The 18,785-nt window shown below is 39.5% G+C and overlaps 1 protein-coding gene across 1 annotated transcript; it reads left to right on the forward strand.

Moving 5' to 3' along the window:
* Positions 1 to 398: 398 nt before the first annotated feature.
* Positions 399 to 17,465, forward strand: LOC137296133 (dnaJ homolog subfamily C member 2-like). Its single transcript, XM_067827834.1, has 18 exons — positions 399 to 629; positions 1,006 to 1,196; positions 2,571 to 2,646; positions 2,925 to 3,023; positions 3,226 to 3,370; positions 3,904 to 3,984; positions 4,743 to 4,808; positions 5,499 to 5,590; positions 6,578 to 6,699; positions 7,470 to 7,538; positions 8,107 to 8,187; positions 8,627 to 8,715; positions 8,839 to 8,908; positions 9,292 to 9,458; positions 10,007 to 10,104; positions 11,206 to 11,313; positions 11,998 to 12,176; positions 14,551 to 17,465. Exons 1-18 carry the CDS (start codon positions 575 to 577, stop codon positions 14,614 to 14,616), a joined length of 1,854 nt encoding a protein of 617 aa, XP_067683935.1. The 5' UTR covers positions 399 to 574; the 3' UTR covers positions 14,617 to 17,465.
* Positions 17,466 to 18,785: the final 1,320 nt, after the last annotated feature.

The following is an 18,785-nucleotide window of genomic DNA, read 5'->3' on the forward strand; positions in this document are numbered from 1 at the left end:
CCCGATTATTTACATATACATTCCGCCATATAGCTGAAACATCCCTGATCGTGGCATTAGACAATATCACACACCACAGAGAGAGAGAGAGAGAGGGGGGGGTGGGGGAGTGGTGGGAGGGGGCGGCGTATAGCTAAACAAATTGATTTACCGTCCACTGAATACAACGTTGAATATTTTCACCCGTCAAAAATATACTGTATGCCATTTCTTCAAATGATTATGCAATGTCTGTGTCCAGTCGTATATTACCGGAGTAAAGAAACAAATCTTACATAGTGAAACACTTTTAATAAAATGTAATGTTTTCATTACCAGTATGCCATATACCCGACGTGCAGTGAAGCAGCCTTTCTCGAACAAAAGTGGGTCAGTACTCTACTGTCGGTAAATACTACGATTCTATTCGTGAGCCTCGATGTCACATGTGCGAGTGAAACATGCAAAAGTGATGTAGACGCCGGTGCAGTGTTAGTAGTCAACAGTATATAGTCATAGGAAGAGTTACAGAGAAAAGATGTCCATGTTGGTGTAACAGAAACAAACATATTGTTGCAGTGACGTTGTGTGAAAAATGTTGCCAGTTGCCACTGACGGCCAAACGACGGAAGTCTTTGGAAAGTTGTCAAGTAAGGCGCTTCATACAACATTCATAAATCGTTTTTTCCATGCACTTTTGAGTATAAATTATATACCTTATATCATCGAATAATTATCAGTCTCCAATATTTTATGATTACGACGTGTATCTTCTCAAGATTTGTCTAAAAGCTGGGAGGATATATCAACATGTTAATCATTTACGTGGATATCTATCTTTTAAGAGTTTTTTTCAGTGTCATTAAAATTTTGTTTGTTAGAGAGGTTCCAACTTTATTTTACATAGAATGGAAGCTAGCAATTTCTATAAATTCTGCCAGATGGTTCCTTTATTTATGGTGGATTCTAAAGAAATATTGTGTGTGAAATCAAGTCATTGACAAAGTTGGTGCCAACCGTTTTCAGACCCACTGATCTTGGAGGTAGAACCAGTTGGTCGTTGGTTTGAAGCTTACTCTCAGAGACTCCAGAACAAGCATTCAGTATCCCATCATTCCCGGTCTAGCTCCAGCTCTTCCGAGAGTGAGACTGATATTTATGATGATGATGAATTCAGCGAGGCACTGCTACTGGGCTTAGACCCAAAAGAATGGAAGGTAGGAATGTTATGACGATGAATGGGTGAATTTTGGGTGAGAATAATTGATAATGATCATCTCACTGGAATTTCAGGAGGAGACCTGTGTATGTTTAATATTGCCTTCAGCAATAGACCGTCTGTATGACATCAGTCTGTAAATCATTGAGTCTCTACCCAAGTATGTGAAGAACAATTGTTGCTTTCAGGGTTTAAGGACCAGTATTCAATCAATTCACTGAGCATGGCAACCTGACACATTTGGCATGTCTAACTATCACTGGGGTGGTGGGTTTGCCTTGTGATTTAAGTGTTCTCTCCTAATGCTGAAAATCCAGATCAAATAACCTCATGTACAATGTGTAGTCATTTCTGGTGTCTGATATGCTGAAATATTGCTAAAGTGTATAAAGACTGACTTCATGAAGATGTGTTGTTGTGGACTATAATATAAAACAATCTTATCTTAAAACAGTGTTGGCCAGGAGGGGTAGCCTTGTGGATAAAGCATATGTTCATCACAAGGAAGACCTGGGTTCAGTTCCCACAGTTTTGGTGTTATCATCATGATGTTTCTGAATTATGGCAAAAAGTGGCATAAAACTAAATTCAGTCACTTATATCAGTGGATGGATTATGGGTTAGGGGTGAAAATGAGATCGCCTGTTTCCTTTTCTAGTTGTCGGTGGGATGGTCAGACTCAGTGAATTAGTTGAATGTATGTTAGGGCACAGTAGGGCGAACTGACTAAAACGTCAGACATGTGATCCAGCGAGTTTGAGGTATTGGGATCGAGCCCACCTGTGACCTGGTGCAAAAACCTTGGAGTCAACTTTGTGTGCAGACTCTTTCCATGTTGTCACACCCCCTAGTGTGCAGTACACAACCCTGTGCACTTAAAAGAACCCACGAATCCGTTGGTATATGACCAGATGGTGGCCACATGAATACATGCATACACCTAGTTGCAGGTACAGTAAGAGAGCCACAATAAACTCGGTGCACCTAGTGGCAGCAATAGTATACTCCCCAAGGAGTTGAAATTGATAATACGATGTGACGCTGATACGGACATCCAGTGATCGAGGGAAACAAATACCAGTGCCTTGAGCAAGCAATAGTTGCCTGGATATGTGCGCTATATAAATGTCCTTCAATGATAATATCCTGTAATGTCGTACTCTGTGAAGTGCAAAGTGGCTCATGTCAGTGACTGGTTTTCATGTTCATTGATATGGTTAGAGCATTGCTCAGTGCAACTGACATCATGATGATGATGATGATGATGATGATGATGATGATAAATTCAAATCACATTTTTAGTACGACAATAAGGATTATCAACATTCTCTTTAAATGGAGTCAGTTCAAGGTTATGCTACCCTTATTGCAGCATCAAGATCACTATGCAGTGTTAGGATTGAAGAATTTACGGTATAAGGCCACAGAGGACCAGATAAAGAGGGCATGTAAGTATTGGTAGCACTGGCTGCATGGTGTTTTTTGTCATGTACCTTATTTGCCATAATATGTACCCTGATCCACTTTAGTTGTGTTACAAGTATGTAGTTTTACCATATGTATTAAGTTTATCATAGGATGACAAGCATGTTAGTATTATGAACATTGTGTTTATCATATTATCATTGTGATAACACCTTTGATTGCCAGACTTTTGATAGCCAGTGGCATATATCATGTTGTTCTTGCAAGAGAAGAAAAGTAAAAAAATATGTCATGTTTACAGATAAAAGGAAAGTTTTGAAGCATCACCCTGACAAGCGGAAGGCAAGAGGCTTGAAGGTGAAGGACGGTGAAGATGATTATTTCACGTGTATCACTAGAGGTATGTGATCTTAACTTACATCAAAATAAGAGCTGTGATTATTTCACTTGTATTACTAGAGGTATGTGATCTTAACTTAGGTCAAAATAACAGCTGTGATTTAGTGACATTAACAGCTGTAATGTTAGTGATTGAATTATTCATTGATTCTTTACTATGTGACAGAAATGATACTTGTAGAGACGGTTGTGGAATGTTACAGCCTACGAGGTTCTTGGTACCCCCTCCAAGAGACGAGCATATGACAGCGTTGATCCTGAATTTGATGATTCCGTACCGTCAGTTACAGCACACTCAAAAGAGGACTTCTATGAAACCTTCACACCTGTGTTTGAAAGGAATGCAAGGTAGTACTTTCTCACATATGCCTGCAGTTCTCTCTCTTGTTTATGTGAACAGTTCCAGAATCAACTTCCTGGAACACAAGTCTAACCGGGGTGAAAATTAATTGTTCATTTGTAGCCCTTTACTCAGTGAAGTAGATTAAAGAATTTCAGTCCTGAAAACCTAAAAATAAATATACCCATGTAAATTGCTATGAAAGTGGTTCACTGTTTTTCATTTGTTTAATGCTTCACTCAGCATTATTCCATCTATATGGTCTGTGAATAATCATGTCTTGCCCAGAGTCCAGTGGTCAACAGCATGAGCATTAGCATGCGTAATTGGGATATGTTGATGTGTCATCCAAGTTGGTGATCCTGACCACCGATCATGTTAGAATTGGTCGCTGTAGACAAATTCCAACACAGATCTTCATGGCTATCACATTCTTTGATAAATGAAAATTTGGCAATTCAAGTTAGATGGTTCTGAATTTAAACCGTCAGTGCTTTTGACAGAAAAGCCTAACTGTGTATAACCTTGTTCAATGTTTTAGGTGGTCAAATAAGAAGCGAGTACCTCCACTAGGAGATGACAATTCCACATTTGATGAAGTCAACGACTTTTATGGATTTTGGTAAGTGGTTACCATCATTGAAGAACTTCTTTGTTTTATTTCACTGTATGTCTGTTCTGGATCATTTGAATTATCACTGCAAGTCCCTCGGTGAATGGTATTGTCAACTGTATTGCGACTATATGCCTTATGTGGTGTGTTGTCACCTACCTTCACCATTGTGCAATGTTGTCACCTATCTGAAACATTGTGTCTTGTTGTCACCTACCTGAAACATTATGTCATGTTGTCACCTACCTGAAACATTGTGTAATGTTATCACCTACCTGAAACATTGTGTAATCTTGTCACCTACCTTCACCATTGTGCAATGTTGTCACCTATCTGAAACATTGTGCAATGTTGTCACCTACCTGAAATGTTGTGTGATATTGTCAACTGCCTGAATCTTTGTGTACTGTTGTCACCTTCCTTAAACATTGTAGGATGTTGTCATCTACCTGAAGCATTTTGGGATGTTGTTATCTACCTGAAACATTGTGGGATGTTGTTATCTACCTGAAACATTGTGTGATGGTGCCAACTGCCCTAAACATTGTAGGATATTGTCAACCCCCTGAAACATTACAGAATGCCTGCACACCTTGAAAATTGCCCAATGTTGTTTCCTGCAGACACTTAAAAATCACATTTCCAATATATATACATGTACCAAAGACAGTCTGATCTTATGAAGAATATATCCTGTTTTAAGTGATTCAAATCACTCTCTCCTTAACACATGTTTAGTTATGTCACTTTATCACCTCTTGTTCCAGGTATGAATTTGATTCTTGGAGAGAATATTCCTATTTAGATGAAGAAGAAAAAGAGAAGGGTGAAAAGTAAGTATGATGTCTGATGACATGAACTCACAAAAATATCATGACACTATTTCCAGATCCTGAAGTGCAATAAACAATAAACAAATAACATGTCCAGTTATCTCTGTATTACTCACCACTTCATATAAACAACAACAGATCTAGACAATTCATCAAATAAGCAATGACAACAACTTGGGGAAGACTAATTACTAGCATTACTCACATGTCACATATCAAACAAGGGATACTCGAACAAAACTTACAGAAACAGTACATCCGATAGTCCAGACAGGCGCCAACCACGCAACACATATTCTTTGATGGCCAACACCATCTGCTGAGCATGGATAGCTTTTATCTTATCCGTTGAACTATTTTAAGCTTATTGGGCCTATGCAGGTTGTGTTTTCAGGAATGCATCACCAATTGTGTCAAGTTGCAATCTGTTTTTGAGATCTGGGCAAGTTGCAGAAATGTCATGATGCAAAAATGCCTCTTGGTCTCCACTTGCAAAATTTTGTGATTTACAGTATTGAAAATGTAATGGTAAGGTACCATGGCAATTTTACATGTGTTTTAGCTTTGTCTCAGCAGATAGGATCAGCAGTAGGAATGTTGGGATTTTGATACAGATGAGTAAACAGTGTCTTATTGAAGGAACACTATTCATCATAACACAGTGGTATAACTTCATTTTCTGAATAACAGTCGTGATGAAAGAAGATGGATTGAAAAGCAGAACAAGGCAGCTAGACAGAAGCGGAAGAAGGAAGAAGTTTCAAGGATACGATTGTTAGTTGGTGAGTTTATGACAAGGTAACATGGATCTGCATTCACATAAGTCGTTGGTTATTTCAGACAGGCAGGTTATTTCAGTTGAGTCAGTCAAAGTAATAATGAAAGAATTAACTCAAAACAGTGACAATGCATTGTCAGTACGTAACTGCATCATCTTTGAAACTATGTCTGTTACACATCCTTGTAACAAACTGACAAACTGACAAATTTGACAAGTCAGCTTGCTGTGACCTCCTGCTGTTTATGTTAGTCAAAATGCGTATAGTGGACTGTGTTTATAACAAGCATGAGTTAGCGGTCCCTTTAAGTTTGTTATAGAAGTAATCTTACTGCAACAACAATCGAATAAAGTACTGACAATGCAGTTAAGTAGTTATTATTGATCGCAGAGATTGATAATCGATTATCCATTGATACTGGAGAATTGACTTCATTGCTGAGTGGTGGCATGGAGCCACCCTGGAGCCCCAACAGATGGATCTTGAACATAATGTGGAAGTAGCTCATACATATATGCTTTGAGTTTTTTGTTACTAATTTGTAGTACATTCCATCACAATAGTGTATGTACTGTATTATTTATGCCACAATTTTCATATCTCTCACATGCAGGCACACACGCGTGCTCGCTCAACCACTCACTCACTCAACCTCTCATTTGTTTAGCTATTCACTCAGCCAACCAACTACTCAACTACTCAACCACTCAACCCCTCTGTTACTCAACTGCTCACTCAACCATTCACTCACTCTAACAACCAAACAACCTCTAAATCAACTACTCACTGACATAAGCGTTCACCCACTCACTCACTCATTTAACCATTCACTCACTCTATCAACCACACAACCTCTAAATCAACTACTCACTGACTTAACCATTCACTCACTCTACCAAACATTTACTCACTCAACTACTCAACCACTCGGAGGCGTAAACCAGGATTTGAATGTGTCAGAGAAAACAATCCCTGGCCTCTGTGTTGTAGACAATAGCTATGCCTGTGATCCTCGCATACAGAAGTTTAAGGATGAGGAGAAGGAGAAGAAGCTGGCAGCCAAGCGGGCCAAGCAGGAAGCAGCACGGTTGAAGGCGGAGGAGGAAGAAAGAGTAAGGCTTCAAGAGGAAGTAGTTGTCACAAGAATCAGCTTGTATATTTATTGTGATCAAACTGGCTATGTTTCCAGTTAAATGTACTGATGTCAAACATTACACAAGTAACTGTATGAAAATCCTGGTGTAGTTTGGCATGGAGATTTCAGGTTAGAAGACCAATGAACATCTAGGTTAAAATTGGTCTTCAGTCACCCATGTTTGTCATAAGAGGTAACGGACAGGATTGGTTGGTCTGCTTCGTTTACCCTGTTGACCCATGTCATCGTACCTCAGTTTTGTTGGTTGTTGATCACTGGATTGTCTGGTCCAGACTCGATTATTTACAGACTGCTGCCATATGGCTGGAATATTGCTGAGTACAGCATAAATCCAAACTGACTGCCAGTCAGAATAGGTCAGGTCCCCAAAGAGTTAACTGGCGATCAGGTTGTCATGCTCTGTAACCTGGTGGATTTGAAACTGTACCCAGCATGAGGACGTGAAACTGTACCCAGATCATGCTGTGATTTGATGTATTGACTGCATCATACCATAAGATTTTATGATATGTAGCCCTTCCTGGCTCTCGGTGTCGAAGCTATCAACAAAAGTGGACACAGTCTGATCACTGTGTCCTTCTGTACCTATTCTGTACCCAAGTTAATATTTAACAGCACATTGGCACTATTTCAGGCATATTGTACATATTTGAGGGACATTGGGGTTTCAGTGAAAGAAATTTATTTTCAGTAACATATTTTGCAAATGGTGTTCTCCTGTCACAGGTTCGTAGAGAAGCAGAGGAAGAGGAAAGGAGGAAGAAACAGGAAGAGGAGGATAAAGCTAAAGCACAGGTACGTTTTGTCACAGCATTGTACATGTTATTGTCTGTTTGGCTCAAAAGCTGACCTATGAAGGGCAAGCAAACTCGAAAACCGATGAGCATGTTCTAGTCAGTGACACACTGATCATAATCGAAACATACGACCAACTTTGGGATATGTTTGCAGAATTTATGTCCCGAAAACCCAAAAAGTTGTTTACCAAACTTACTGACATTTTGACACAGGTCATGGTTTGTTACGGGGGCATGGGGGAGAGTGCAAAGAGAGCAACAGTCAGGTGTATAAGAGTGTAAGAAACTTGTGCACAAGTGATGACTAAATCATGTATTCATTTACCTGTGCTGTGCTGTGCTGTGCCATGCCATGTTCTGGGGCATTAGAATAGCCTGGTGGATGAAGTGTTTGCTGATCACACCAAAGACCTGGGTTTGATTCCCCATATGGGTTCAATGTGTGAAGCCCATTTCGGGTGTCTACCTCTGTGATATTGCTAGAATATTGCTAAAAGCAGTGTAAAACCATACTCAGTCTGTCATTAGTGTGATATGTGATGTTTCTCATCTTCCCCTTGTTACAGGCAGCTGCAGCCAAGAAGGAAAGAGAAGCTCAGAAGAAGGCACTGAAGAAGGAAAGGAAGACAATGCGAACTGTGATAAAGGTCAGGGAATGTCTTTGATTTGTCCCTTAATTTTAATTGTTTTATGCTCATTCTGTGAAGCTCTGCCTTGCCAGGCCAAGATTTCATGTTTCAGTATTTGGCCATGGTGACGGATGTCTCTATCACGTCATTTTGGACTTGTTTCAACTTTGAGGGTGTGATGAAGTAGTATAGTGGCTAAAGTGTTTGCTCATCATTCCAAAGATCCAGGTTCGATGTTGGAATACTGCTATAAGCGGCATAAAACTAAACTCAATCAAATCTGGTGCCTCAAGGTTTCTTGGGTGTATTTTTAAGATCCAAGTAGTGACCTTAATTTTGCCTGTTTGCTGTAAATATGAACTTGTAAAATAAAAAGGAAAGGGCAATTGTAGCAGACACACTTTTGGTGACCAGGGGTTATTTTAATAATGAATTATTATGTATTCCATCATTGCAGGACTACGAATATTTTGCCAGTGATGAGAAGGAAAGATTGGACTATATGACAGAGGTTGACAAGTTGGCAGAAATATTGTCACTCACAAAGTAAGTAGTTTTTGCTGGACACTGTTTAGAGAATTGAGGTCGGGGAGATCCTGAAAAATATTGTTATCTTTCTCTAGTCAATATGTGTTGTCCTTACGCTAGTGATTCTTGTCTTACCTGTAGGTTACAGTCTTTGAATGAATCTCTAAACTGTGGGGACAAGGACAAGGCAAAAGATGCTTTCCTGAAACATGTAAGTAACATAAACAGCATCAACAACTGAATATGTGTCTCATGATAATGAATTCCCTCACAAGCTGATGGAATTGTGTGTATGTCTGTCTGTTTGTCAGCATATATCTCTGTGTGTTTGCCGTGTGTGTCTACGTCCATCTGTGTGTGTCTGCATAATCTCTGTGTGCCTGTGCCCATCTGTCATTAGGCCCCTATGTGTCAAAAGAAGACCTGTGTTTGATTCTGTAATAAGCACAAAGGATGAAGCCTGTGCCATTGCATCATGTCGTTCAAGCTATTAGTATTACTTTAATGATTCAGAGGAATTCCTGCATCATTAAGAGAAGCTTGGAAACCTTGTGTAAGTGAAGTGAGATTTAGATGAATGCATTGACTGTTAAGGTAAAAGAAGTGAATGATGGCATCGAGCGTGAGAAGCGGGAACAGATTGAGGCCATGACTAAGAGCAGCGGGAGTGACAGTAACAAGGGGAAGAAGACATGGACAGAGGAAGAGTTGTCTTTCCTTATCAAGGCCGTCAACCTCTTCCCAGCAGGAACTAAAGATAGGTTGGTTGTAGTTTACTTTTCTTCTAATCATTCGAGGAAACGTGTCAGTGTACATCGCCTCAGTGTCAGCAATGGATATTATTTATTCCATCATGCCTTTCCATTTCTGTTAAAATGACTGATACTGGCTTTGTTAATCTCAAACTGGATACACCCGTGAAGGTCTTGGGTAGAACTTTTGGAATTCTGAGTAAAGTATTTTTTGAGTTTCCATGGCAACATGTTTGACTTAGACTGTATTTAGTGGTAGTGCTCTTTTCTCGAGTAGATCTCTAAAACCGTTGACTATTTCTTCACCAAACTTGGCACATAGATTTGGTGGTGAACTGGTGCCTTTTGGTAGTTTTGTTTTCTGACTTAAATATGTTTGGTGTTTCCATAGCAACAAGTTTGACTTCAACTGAAATTTGTGGGAGTGCTCTTTTCTGGAGCAGAACTTTAAAACCATTGACTATTTCTTTACCAAACTTGGCACATAGATAGATCTGATGGTTTGAGGGACATAGAGGCTTCATTCAGTTACATTCTTTGTTTGTATTTTGTTACAGGTGGGAGGTGATAGCCAAGTTTATAGGACAGCATGTGACAGGTAGCAATAAAAATGCCAAGGATGTACTAGGCAAGGCAAAGGATTTACAGAAAAATGGTAAGTTGCTTTGTTTCTAACAAGATGATAGCACCCAGTCAAGACTATGTGATCAGCAACAAGACAAATTGATGAACCTTTAAGATCTCTCTATTTTAATAGATCTTGTCTCACAAAGTTGTTCAGTCTACTTCAGCTACACCTACTTTAAAAATCTATCAATTCACCAAGCCTGAAAGGTAATTTACAAACAGGATGTCAATTTCATGGTGTTTTGAATAGACTATCTGCAGACTTGTTTTGCCCAGGCATAGCTTAATTCTGAAATTTCAGCCCTTTCAACAAAGGTGGAAACTGGGCTTGTAGACTTAGTTATCTCCCTTGGCTTGGTAAGATTCACATCTCAAGCCCTCCATTTCAAATGCATTTGCTGTGTCTTGTACTGTTTGACATCTAGTTTTTTTCTTGCTGCTGTTTGACCTGTGACGATCCGTGGTAGAACAGGTCTTCAGCAACCCATGCTTGCCATAAAAGGTGACTATGCTTGTTGAAAGAGGCAACTAACGGGGTCAGGTGCGCTGACTTGGTTGACACATGTCCTCAGCTCCCATTTGCGCACTTCGATTCTCATGCTGTTGATCACTAGATTGTCTGGTCCAGACTATTTACATATTTAGTTGGAACTAAACTCACTCAACTCTTGCTGCTGTTCTGTACCCTGCAACATGGTAGATAACTCTTGCCCTGCTTTTCACACTTGACAAGGTTGATAACTGCTGTGGCTCTGTAGCCTTTGACAAAGCAGATAACTAGCGGCTTTACTTGAACATTCCACAAAGAAATATTTGACCTGGGCAGATTAAATGCTGACCGAGAAATCATGCATAGGATCAGTGTTTGAAATAACCGCCTGTCCAACCACCTGGAACAGGTTACTTTCAACACAGACTTCCAGAGTCTGAAATTCACCTGACAGACGGTCAGGTTAAAAGTTAGATATTATATAAGCATATTTTGTGGGCAGGTAATTTTTGGTCAGGGCTGGAAAGTTTTACTTCTCACCAGCCCCGTGGTCTGGTTGAAATTTTGAGTTTCATGCCCTGAAAGAATAGGAATGTATATAGTTATGTATGTGTATTTCAAGAGGTTTTGTGTTTTTAGATTCCTTCCTGAAGGAAGAAGCCCAGAAGAAGGCCTATGAGAAGTTCCTGCACGAACACAAGGCTGCTGCTTCTGGGATGCAGGATGTTCCCAGTCAGAGGATGGAGAGTAAGTCATCTTGTTGTGTGGTAGTCTTTGAACTAAGTGTGAGCACATAGGTTTCATTCCATACTCACATTACTGGGATGTTGCTAAAAGCGGCGTAAGACCATGCTCATTAGGTCTCAGAACATCACAGAACATCATGTTTACCAAGGTTCCCTATAAGATAAGAACAGCCTGGGTCCCGTGTCTAGGCTTTACCATGATCAGTCAGCATAATGTTTAGGGTCAGGGCTTTACAGCTTTCCCCTACCTGTATTTCAGTACACTAAAATTGTCAAATGTAGTATGAGTTCCAACGCTTGAATAAACATTGCTTTGAAAGTGAGATTGTCTTGAATGCAGCGTTTAACTCCACCTCACATCTCAACATGCTAAATGAGTGAGTTTTAACACATTTCCCTCCTTAGGAGTTGGGGTGGTGTGATAGCCACTGTGTGAAGCCAGTGTCTGAGGTCCCTCACCATGGTATTGCTGGAATATCCTTAAAGAATAGGTCCTCAAACTGTTGCATGTAATGTTAAAATCACTCTGGGTTTGATTGCCCACATTGGTGATAAGGTTTGTGATATATGGAGAAATACTTACTCACTCTCTCACTTGCCTGTCCAACCACTTATTTAACAACCCACAAACCCATCTACCCACCCACCAACTCGCTCGCTCGCTCGCTCGCTCTTCTCCCTACAGGTATTGCTGAACAGCAGATCCGGGAGACTGGCACCAACCCCGCCCCCTGGACCTCGGATGAGCAGAAACTCCTGGAGCAAGCCCTCAAGACATTTAATGCCAGTACACCTGACAGATGGGAGAGAATTGCTGAGTGTCTACCTCTACGCAGCAAGAAGGACTGCATGAAGAGATACAAGGTAATAATCAAATATATCAACCTGGCTTGGATGCCACAAGGCTTGCAAGGCTGGTTTCAAGATGCTATAATGGATCGAATCGTCAGCATAGTGATTTGATCGATTGTGTGTCAACTTAATGCTGTGTAATTTGCTCATACTATCTATCACAGATTGAGTGAGCCAGACTGAAATATTTAGAAGCCTTGGCTTGTAACTTTGATATTGCAAAAATGAAACATACAGCTTTATGGATTACAACTTCTTGTTTATTACATTAAGCAACGTTTCGATGTAGATTCTTACATCATTATCAAGCTAAATGTGAATACAACCAGGTAGTGAGAAGCTAATGTACATGGTATGTTGTGACAAACAGCGGATTAACATTAACAACAGTATGTGATAGAGTAAACAAGTGGTACAGAATTGGAAGAGGCCAGTAGGGAGCGAAAATATTGCAGTCTAAGTAAACTTTGGCTCAGTATTATTCTACTGTACTAATAGTAGAAGGGCTCTCAGCTAACCGTTGAGCAACCTTTCACCACCCAATCAAGCACGAGATGGCTGAATGGATTTAACCAACAAACAAAAATGTGCCCAGTACACAGATATTTGAAGTGTATACACTTAATGGTTTCTGATAACATGGTTACTATTTGTGTATAGTTCCGCAAGTTGATAGCCTGGAATACTGACTAAAACGCTAAATTAGTTGTGAGGATGCTCTTGTAGTCAGTTCTAGCGCTGAGGGCTGTTATGTGTGTCCTTTATCAGCTTAGGCTTTCTTTCCCATAATTAAAGACCCATGAAAGTCTGGATTAGAAGATTGGGTTGTCAGACTCCCTGACTTGGTTGACATGTGTCATCAGTTCCCACTTGCACTGATCAATGTTCATGCTCATGCTCAATCAATCAATCAATCAATCAATCAATCCTCTGCAAGAGAGTTTAGTTTTTCACTGCTGTCAACAACATTCCAGCTATGTGATGACAGTCTGTAAATGCAGTCATCCCTCGAGCTTCGCGATACCGTGGATTCGGTTAAACCGCGGGGTAATCCGTGGCTCCCATAAAAAGGTTGTACTGGGATCACACCCCTTCACGAAATCGAAAATAGCTCATCAACAAATCCGCTGCTGCGCTCTTATAACTTACGTAAACTAGTGAAATTCAGTGCGGATGGCAACTGAAAGTGTTTATCATACATATCCATTGTGTTTCACATACTTAAAACATGCAGGGTTTCCTCAATAATAATCGTGCCAACATCGTAGCAGTAACTTATGAAAGACATGCTATCAGTCGAGTTACGACGAGTACTTACAATGTTTGCTGTCATGCAACACACCGCGCTTTAGCGCAGTACGACACAGTCATCCCAGGATGTATGGTGTCAGAAACCACATTTTATTTGATTAAATTCAATCCCAATTTCATTTAATTGTTGACCGAACGGAAACACCGCGAGAGCATTACCTCATTCTATACACGTACAACTTCCGCTTACCTCATTCGTGAGGGTCCGTTTTTCACGCCTTCCCGATAGCACCAATTTCACATTATTCTTAGCAGTCACCAACAGATTACAGTCTCGTAATCCATGGACTCCGAGACCCGCATTATTGACTCATTGAAGTCAGATTCAACAGTTAAATGGGCAATATTTTTGGGGTTTTTTACAATCAAAGTTGCAAGTATCGCGGGAAACCAGCGATGACTTGTCAAACTGTCTCCTACGTAAATTGCATCAAGACAGGTAACGGCCTGTGTTCATTGTTATGTTAAATATGTTTTCAGAAAACTTGCATTACATACAAGCCAGATAGCAATGTAAAATAATCTGTTGCAATAACAGCTGAATATATAAAATATTCTGATAATGGAACAGAAATTCTTTGATGTAATATTATCGGGTCATTTTAACCTGAATCACCGGTACATTGGACCAAAACATCTGTGCACAGCTGATCGCTATTTCCGGCTTAGTTGAATAACAACAAAAAACGTATATTCACGTGAATATACGTCTTTGATAACAGGAAGTGATTTTTGATTGCAAAGTTTCCCGTACATATATATATTTTCATTTTCAAAGTTTGTTTATTTTCACCTTCAACAATACAATATATTTTTACTGGACAAAACAGCAGTTTTGTTATGTCCTTGGAATATACGATCTAACTCGGCGTTTGTTCCACATTATGTAATAGGTACTATAACACAGATGTCTAATAACGCGGATGGTCATCCGTGGACCCGCGTTATGGCAAGGGATGACTGTACACAAATCTAGAACAGACAGTCCAGTGATCAACAGCTTGAGCATGTTTTGCCCAACTGCTTTTCAGAAATTCATCAGTGTATGTTCTGATCAATACTGTCTTTGTTGCAGGAATTATGTGAAATCGTCAAAGCCAAGAAAGCAGCACAAGAGGCAGCAAAGGGGAAGAAGACATGACGACAGTGGCCGCTAGATACCAATGTTGTCTTTGTCTGCTGTGGATGTACAGTCTCTCACAAGTGTTTCGGACAATCCCTGAATGTACACAGTGTGTACAGCACTGCTTGTAGCTACATGTTAACATGAATGTATTGCTGTACACCAATACCCACTTAGATCCATTTTTGGCTTGCAAACCCTAGCACCTCACATCTGAGGGTTTACTAAGAATACTGAAACTGTAAACTTAGTGTTTCATTTTTTGAATATATACATCTGTTGTCTGAGGCATGAATTTAAGGTTCTTTAATAATGAAGTCATTGTTGCTGTTTGGTGAAATTATAATTAATGCAAATCAGCCATAATGTATCTCTTTTGATGCAGTTTTGTAAATGAATTTTGAAATATTTAGATTAGATATAATTATTGAGAGCTGTTACATTTTTTCTGTTAACAAATCATTAATGAAATAATTTACAAAATATGATTAAATCGTTGGAATTGTTTACAAATGAAATGTGAGGTATTTTTCTTGTTGTGAAGAAAAAGGATGTTATATCCCTGATACACTGTAGTGTTGTGTTAGTGGATTTGTAACTCAGCTTAGAAGCATAATAATTGACCATGTGAGACATAACATGGGGGACTTGTTTGTGTTTGGTAAAAGATAAGGTTTGTCCATATCCATTTTCATTCATCAGCATGTCCATTAGTTATTAAAAAAAGAGTAAACTCTGCACTGAAGGTTATCTGATCCGTGAAAAGGCAATCCCATTTAGACAAGGGTCAGGTGTAACATATGTTATGTTTTGGATTACACTTTCATAGGAAAGTACAGATTCTATTAGTTTTGCTGGGTGAGTGCCATCAGAGAATCGAACCCACAGAGCCAGGCATCGAGTCGCCAGCACACAAAGTCTCCCATCTAATTTTCTATAGAAGTCGTGATGGGTGAGCAGGTTAAGTGGCTGACTTTTTGTGCTGCCAATTGGATGCTTGACTCAGAAGGTGTGGGTTCAAATCCTGGATGGGACTCAACCCAACTAGAGAAACATTTCATTTGATGAATTGTTAAGTTATTAACTGAAATACGTTTACAATGCATCTTTACTAAAAATCAAATGAAGCCTCACTGTGTGTACAGCTTGAGATAACCTATGATGTCCCACAACCATCCATTCCTTGTCTTGTCCTTTTTGAAGTAGTATTGAAATTTGTATTTCCAAAACATTTGAACACATTTTTGTTCCCTTGACATCTCAGGAAGTCGATGTCATCCCGCTTAGTTGTGAGCTAGGAGTACGGGTAGAGTGTAATTTGCTGGTCATGATATTTGTATACCATAACTGGGATTCAATGTAACAATCTCCAGCACCATGTGCATGTCTCAGAGGCAACTGAATACATTGGGTCCTCTTTGATAGCAGGTTTTTGATGCTCATCGTGTCAACCATCAGGTGATAATTGGTTAAAATGTTAGGTTAAAGCATGGGTTTGCTAAGGATATAAAACAATGCTTTAAATGATGTAAAAGCACACCTTAACTCAGGGCCGTGTTTTTTTATTGAGCATTGCGAGAGCAGCTTTGTATCAAGGTGGACATATACATACGCTACTATTAATGCTGCTTCTACTACTTACGAGGGTGGTTGGGTAGCATCTGATCGTTTGAAAACCTGGTTTCAATTCTCCAGATTGGTATTATGTGTGCAGCCCATTTCTGGTGTTCTCATCGTGATACACATGGAATATTGCTAAAACCATACTCTTCAAGTAATTGGAAGTGTTGTGATCAGTGACCTTGATAATATTCAGGAGCAAGGGTCATCAAGGTATAAAATAGTGACTTCAACCTGTCAGTTGAGCTTATGGGAATCTAGTTCTTGGTGGTAACTGTGAACACAGAATCTCAACAACTGCTTGACTGGAATGAATTGAAATTCAGTGTATCTGCTTTAGGTCACTTGTGCATATTTAGTGTGCGGCATGCACTCCCTGGTCCACCTTTCTGGACCATATACATGTGTATGTTTTCTGAACCGCATGCATGTGTATGTGTGTGCCCTTTGAAGTATACAAAGCACTTATACATTCAGAAATCTGGGGTTGTCAAGCCCAAACACTTTATAACACAATAATTAACATATTACTCAATGATGAAGCCAAATGAAAAAATGCACTTGATTAGATACTGTTCACATGTGGATCAAGTTTACAAGTTAAGGACCATTCATAATTTATGGGTAGGGAGAATAATGATGATGTTTATGGAGTTGCATGTACAATGTGAATGACACCCACCCTCCCCCCACCCTCCCAGAAAAATTAATAATGTACTGTACAGAAAGGTGATGTTAAAAGCTGTCTTGGTTACTTTAATGACAGCAGTACCACCATAAACTGTTCATCCCATTGGATCAAACTATTTCTCATTTTAAGTAGTTTACTGAAAGATGAGGCCAGTGTAACCTGATTGGTTGGAATCAGAAAGGCAGCTGTCAGCCAAATGGGACTAACTCTGTAACTGTTGTTGTTCTATTAGTGTTTGCATTTGCATTTGCATTTGCAGAGTTTGATGAAGAAAATCTTCGTATAAAATCAACTGTCTAGTGACCAAGTGTAGTAACAGCTTGTTATCCCTATTATCCAACACTACCAGTAACCTGATAAGCTTCCAGTGATTCCTCATAATGCCTGTTGCCATGGAGACCTTGTTCGTAACTTTGAAGCGAAGTAAACATGTATGTACTCATCTGTGTCAGATCATAATGCAGGAAGACGAATCCAGTCTGCAGCTTGGGTCCCTCCCATTGCAACTTCCCAAGCATATTGGTGAACTCACAAAATAAAATAATGAGTTTTCATATTTCTTTGGTTTCTGTTTTGTTTGTTTTTTGTCATCTTGTTTGTTGTTTTAATGTGTTTAACTCTACACCTCAGCAATATTCCAGCTGTATGGTGGCAGTTTGTAAATTATCAAATCTGGACCAGACAATCCAGTAATCAGCATCGATCTGTGAAGTTGGCATATGGGGACATGTGAACCAAGTCCATCAGTCACCTCATGTAAGCATGGGTTGCTGAAGACCAATGCTGGCACGGATTGTAATGGGTGTTCAGCAATCCATGTTGGTTCATGTATGCTTTTGATAGTGACACTGGGATTAAACATTTTTTGTAGCTGTTAAGAACGTTCTCATTTCCTCTACATCAGTGACACTCTGTAATTAATAACACTGAATTGAAAATAATGGAAGCACCATACTTGTTCAATACTGTGTAAATGGTAGAAAATGTAATTACCTATGTTTTTCAAACAAGAGGATTGCACAGGCCTTTTCATGTCTATTGTATGGAATAAAAGAAGGGATACCTCAACTGATTCACTGATACTTAAAACTAAGTAATGGTATAAGGGAGGTAACTCATCTTGGCCTACTGAGTATAGTACAATTAGAGTTACCTCCCCTGAATTTGTAGCAGACATCATTTTCCTCAGCACTGTCAACAATGTCTGCTGAAGATAAAAGGAGGTTGATTTTTGAGTTGTGTAATCAAGGAATTGATGATGTAAATACATTGGCAGAGAGAACAGGAACTCCTCTTTCTACTGTGTATAGGATTAGGAAGAATTTTAAAGAGGGAAAGGATTTTGGGCACCAGAAAGGAGCAGGGAGACCCAGAAAATTGGACGTATCATATCGCGTCCGGCTGGGAATTTTAGCATCTAAAAAGCAAAGGGCAAGCATCTCCAACATCAGGTATGAAATGATAGAAAGGGGATCAACAGTTGTATCAAAATCTACAGTTAGAAGAAATTTGATTGATCTTGGATGGGAGAAAAAGACTGGAATTCCTTCTCCTCTCATGAAACAAGAACATAAAGACAGGCGTATTGAGTGGTGTTTGGCACATGAAAACTTTGACTGGGAAAATGTGATTTTTACTGATGAAAGCTCAATATGGGTATATCCCAATAATGTGAAAATATGGACAAAGTCTGCGTCAGCACCGTTGTATCGACTACCTAAATACAGCCCAAAGGTTCATGTATGGGGAGGGATATCCTTATTAGGAACGACCCCGCTGTGTGTGTTTGAGGGAAATCTGACAAGTCAACGCTACACTAACATATTAGATCATTTTCTCCTTCCAAGTGCACATGTGTTTTATGGAAATGACTGGA

This window comes from Haliotis asinina, chromosome 9 (genome assembly GCF_037392515.1).
Source record: "Haliotis asinina isolate JCU_RB_2024 chromosome 9, JCU_Hal_asi_v2, whole genome shotgun sequence".
NCBI lineage: Eukaryota > Metazoa > Mollusca > Gastropoda > Lepetellida > Haliotidae > Haliotis > Haliotis asinina.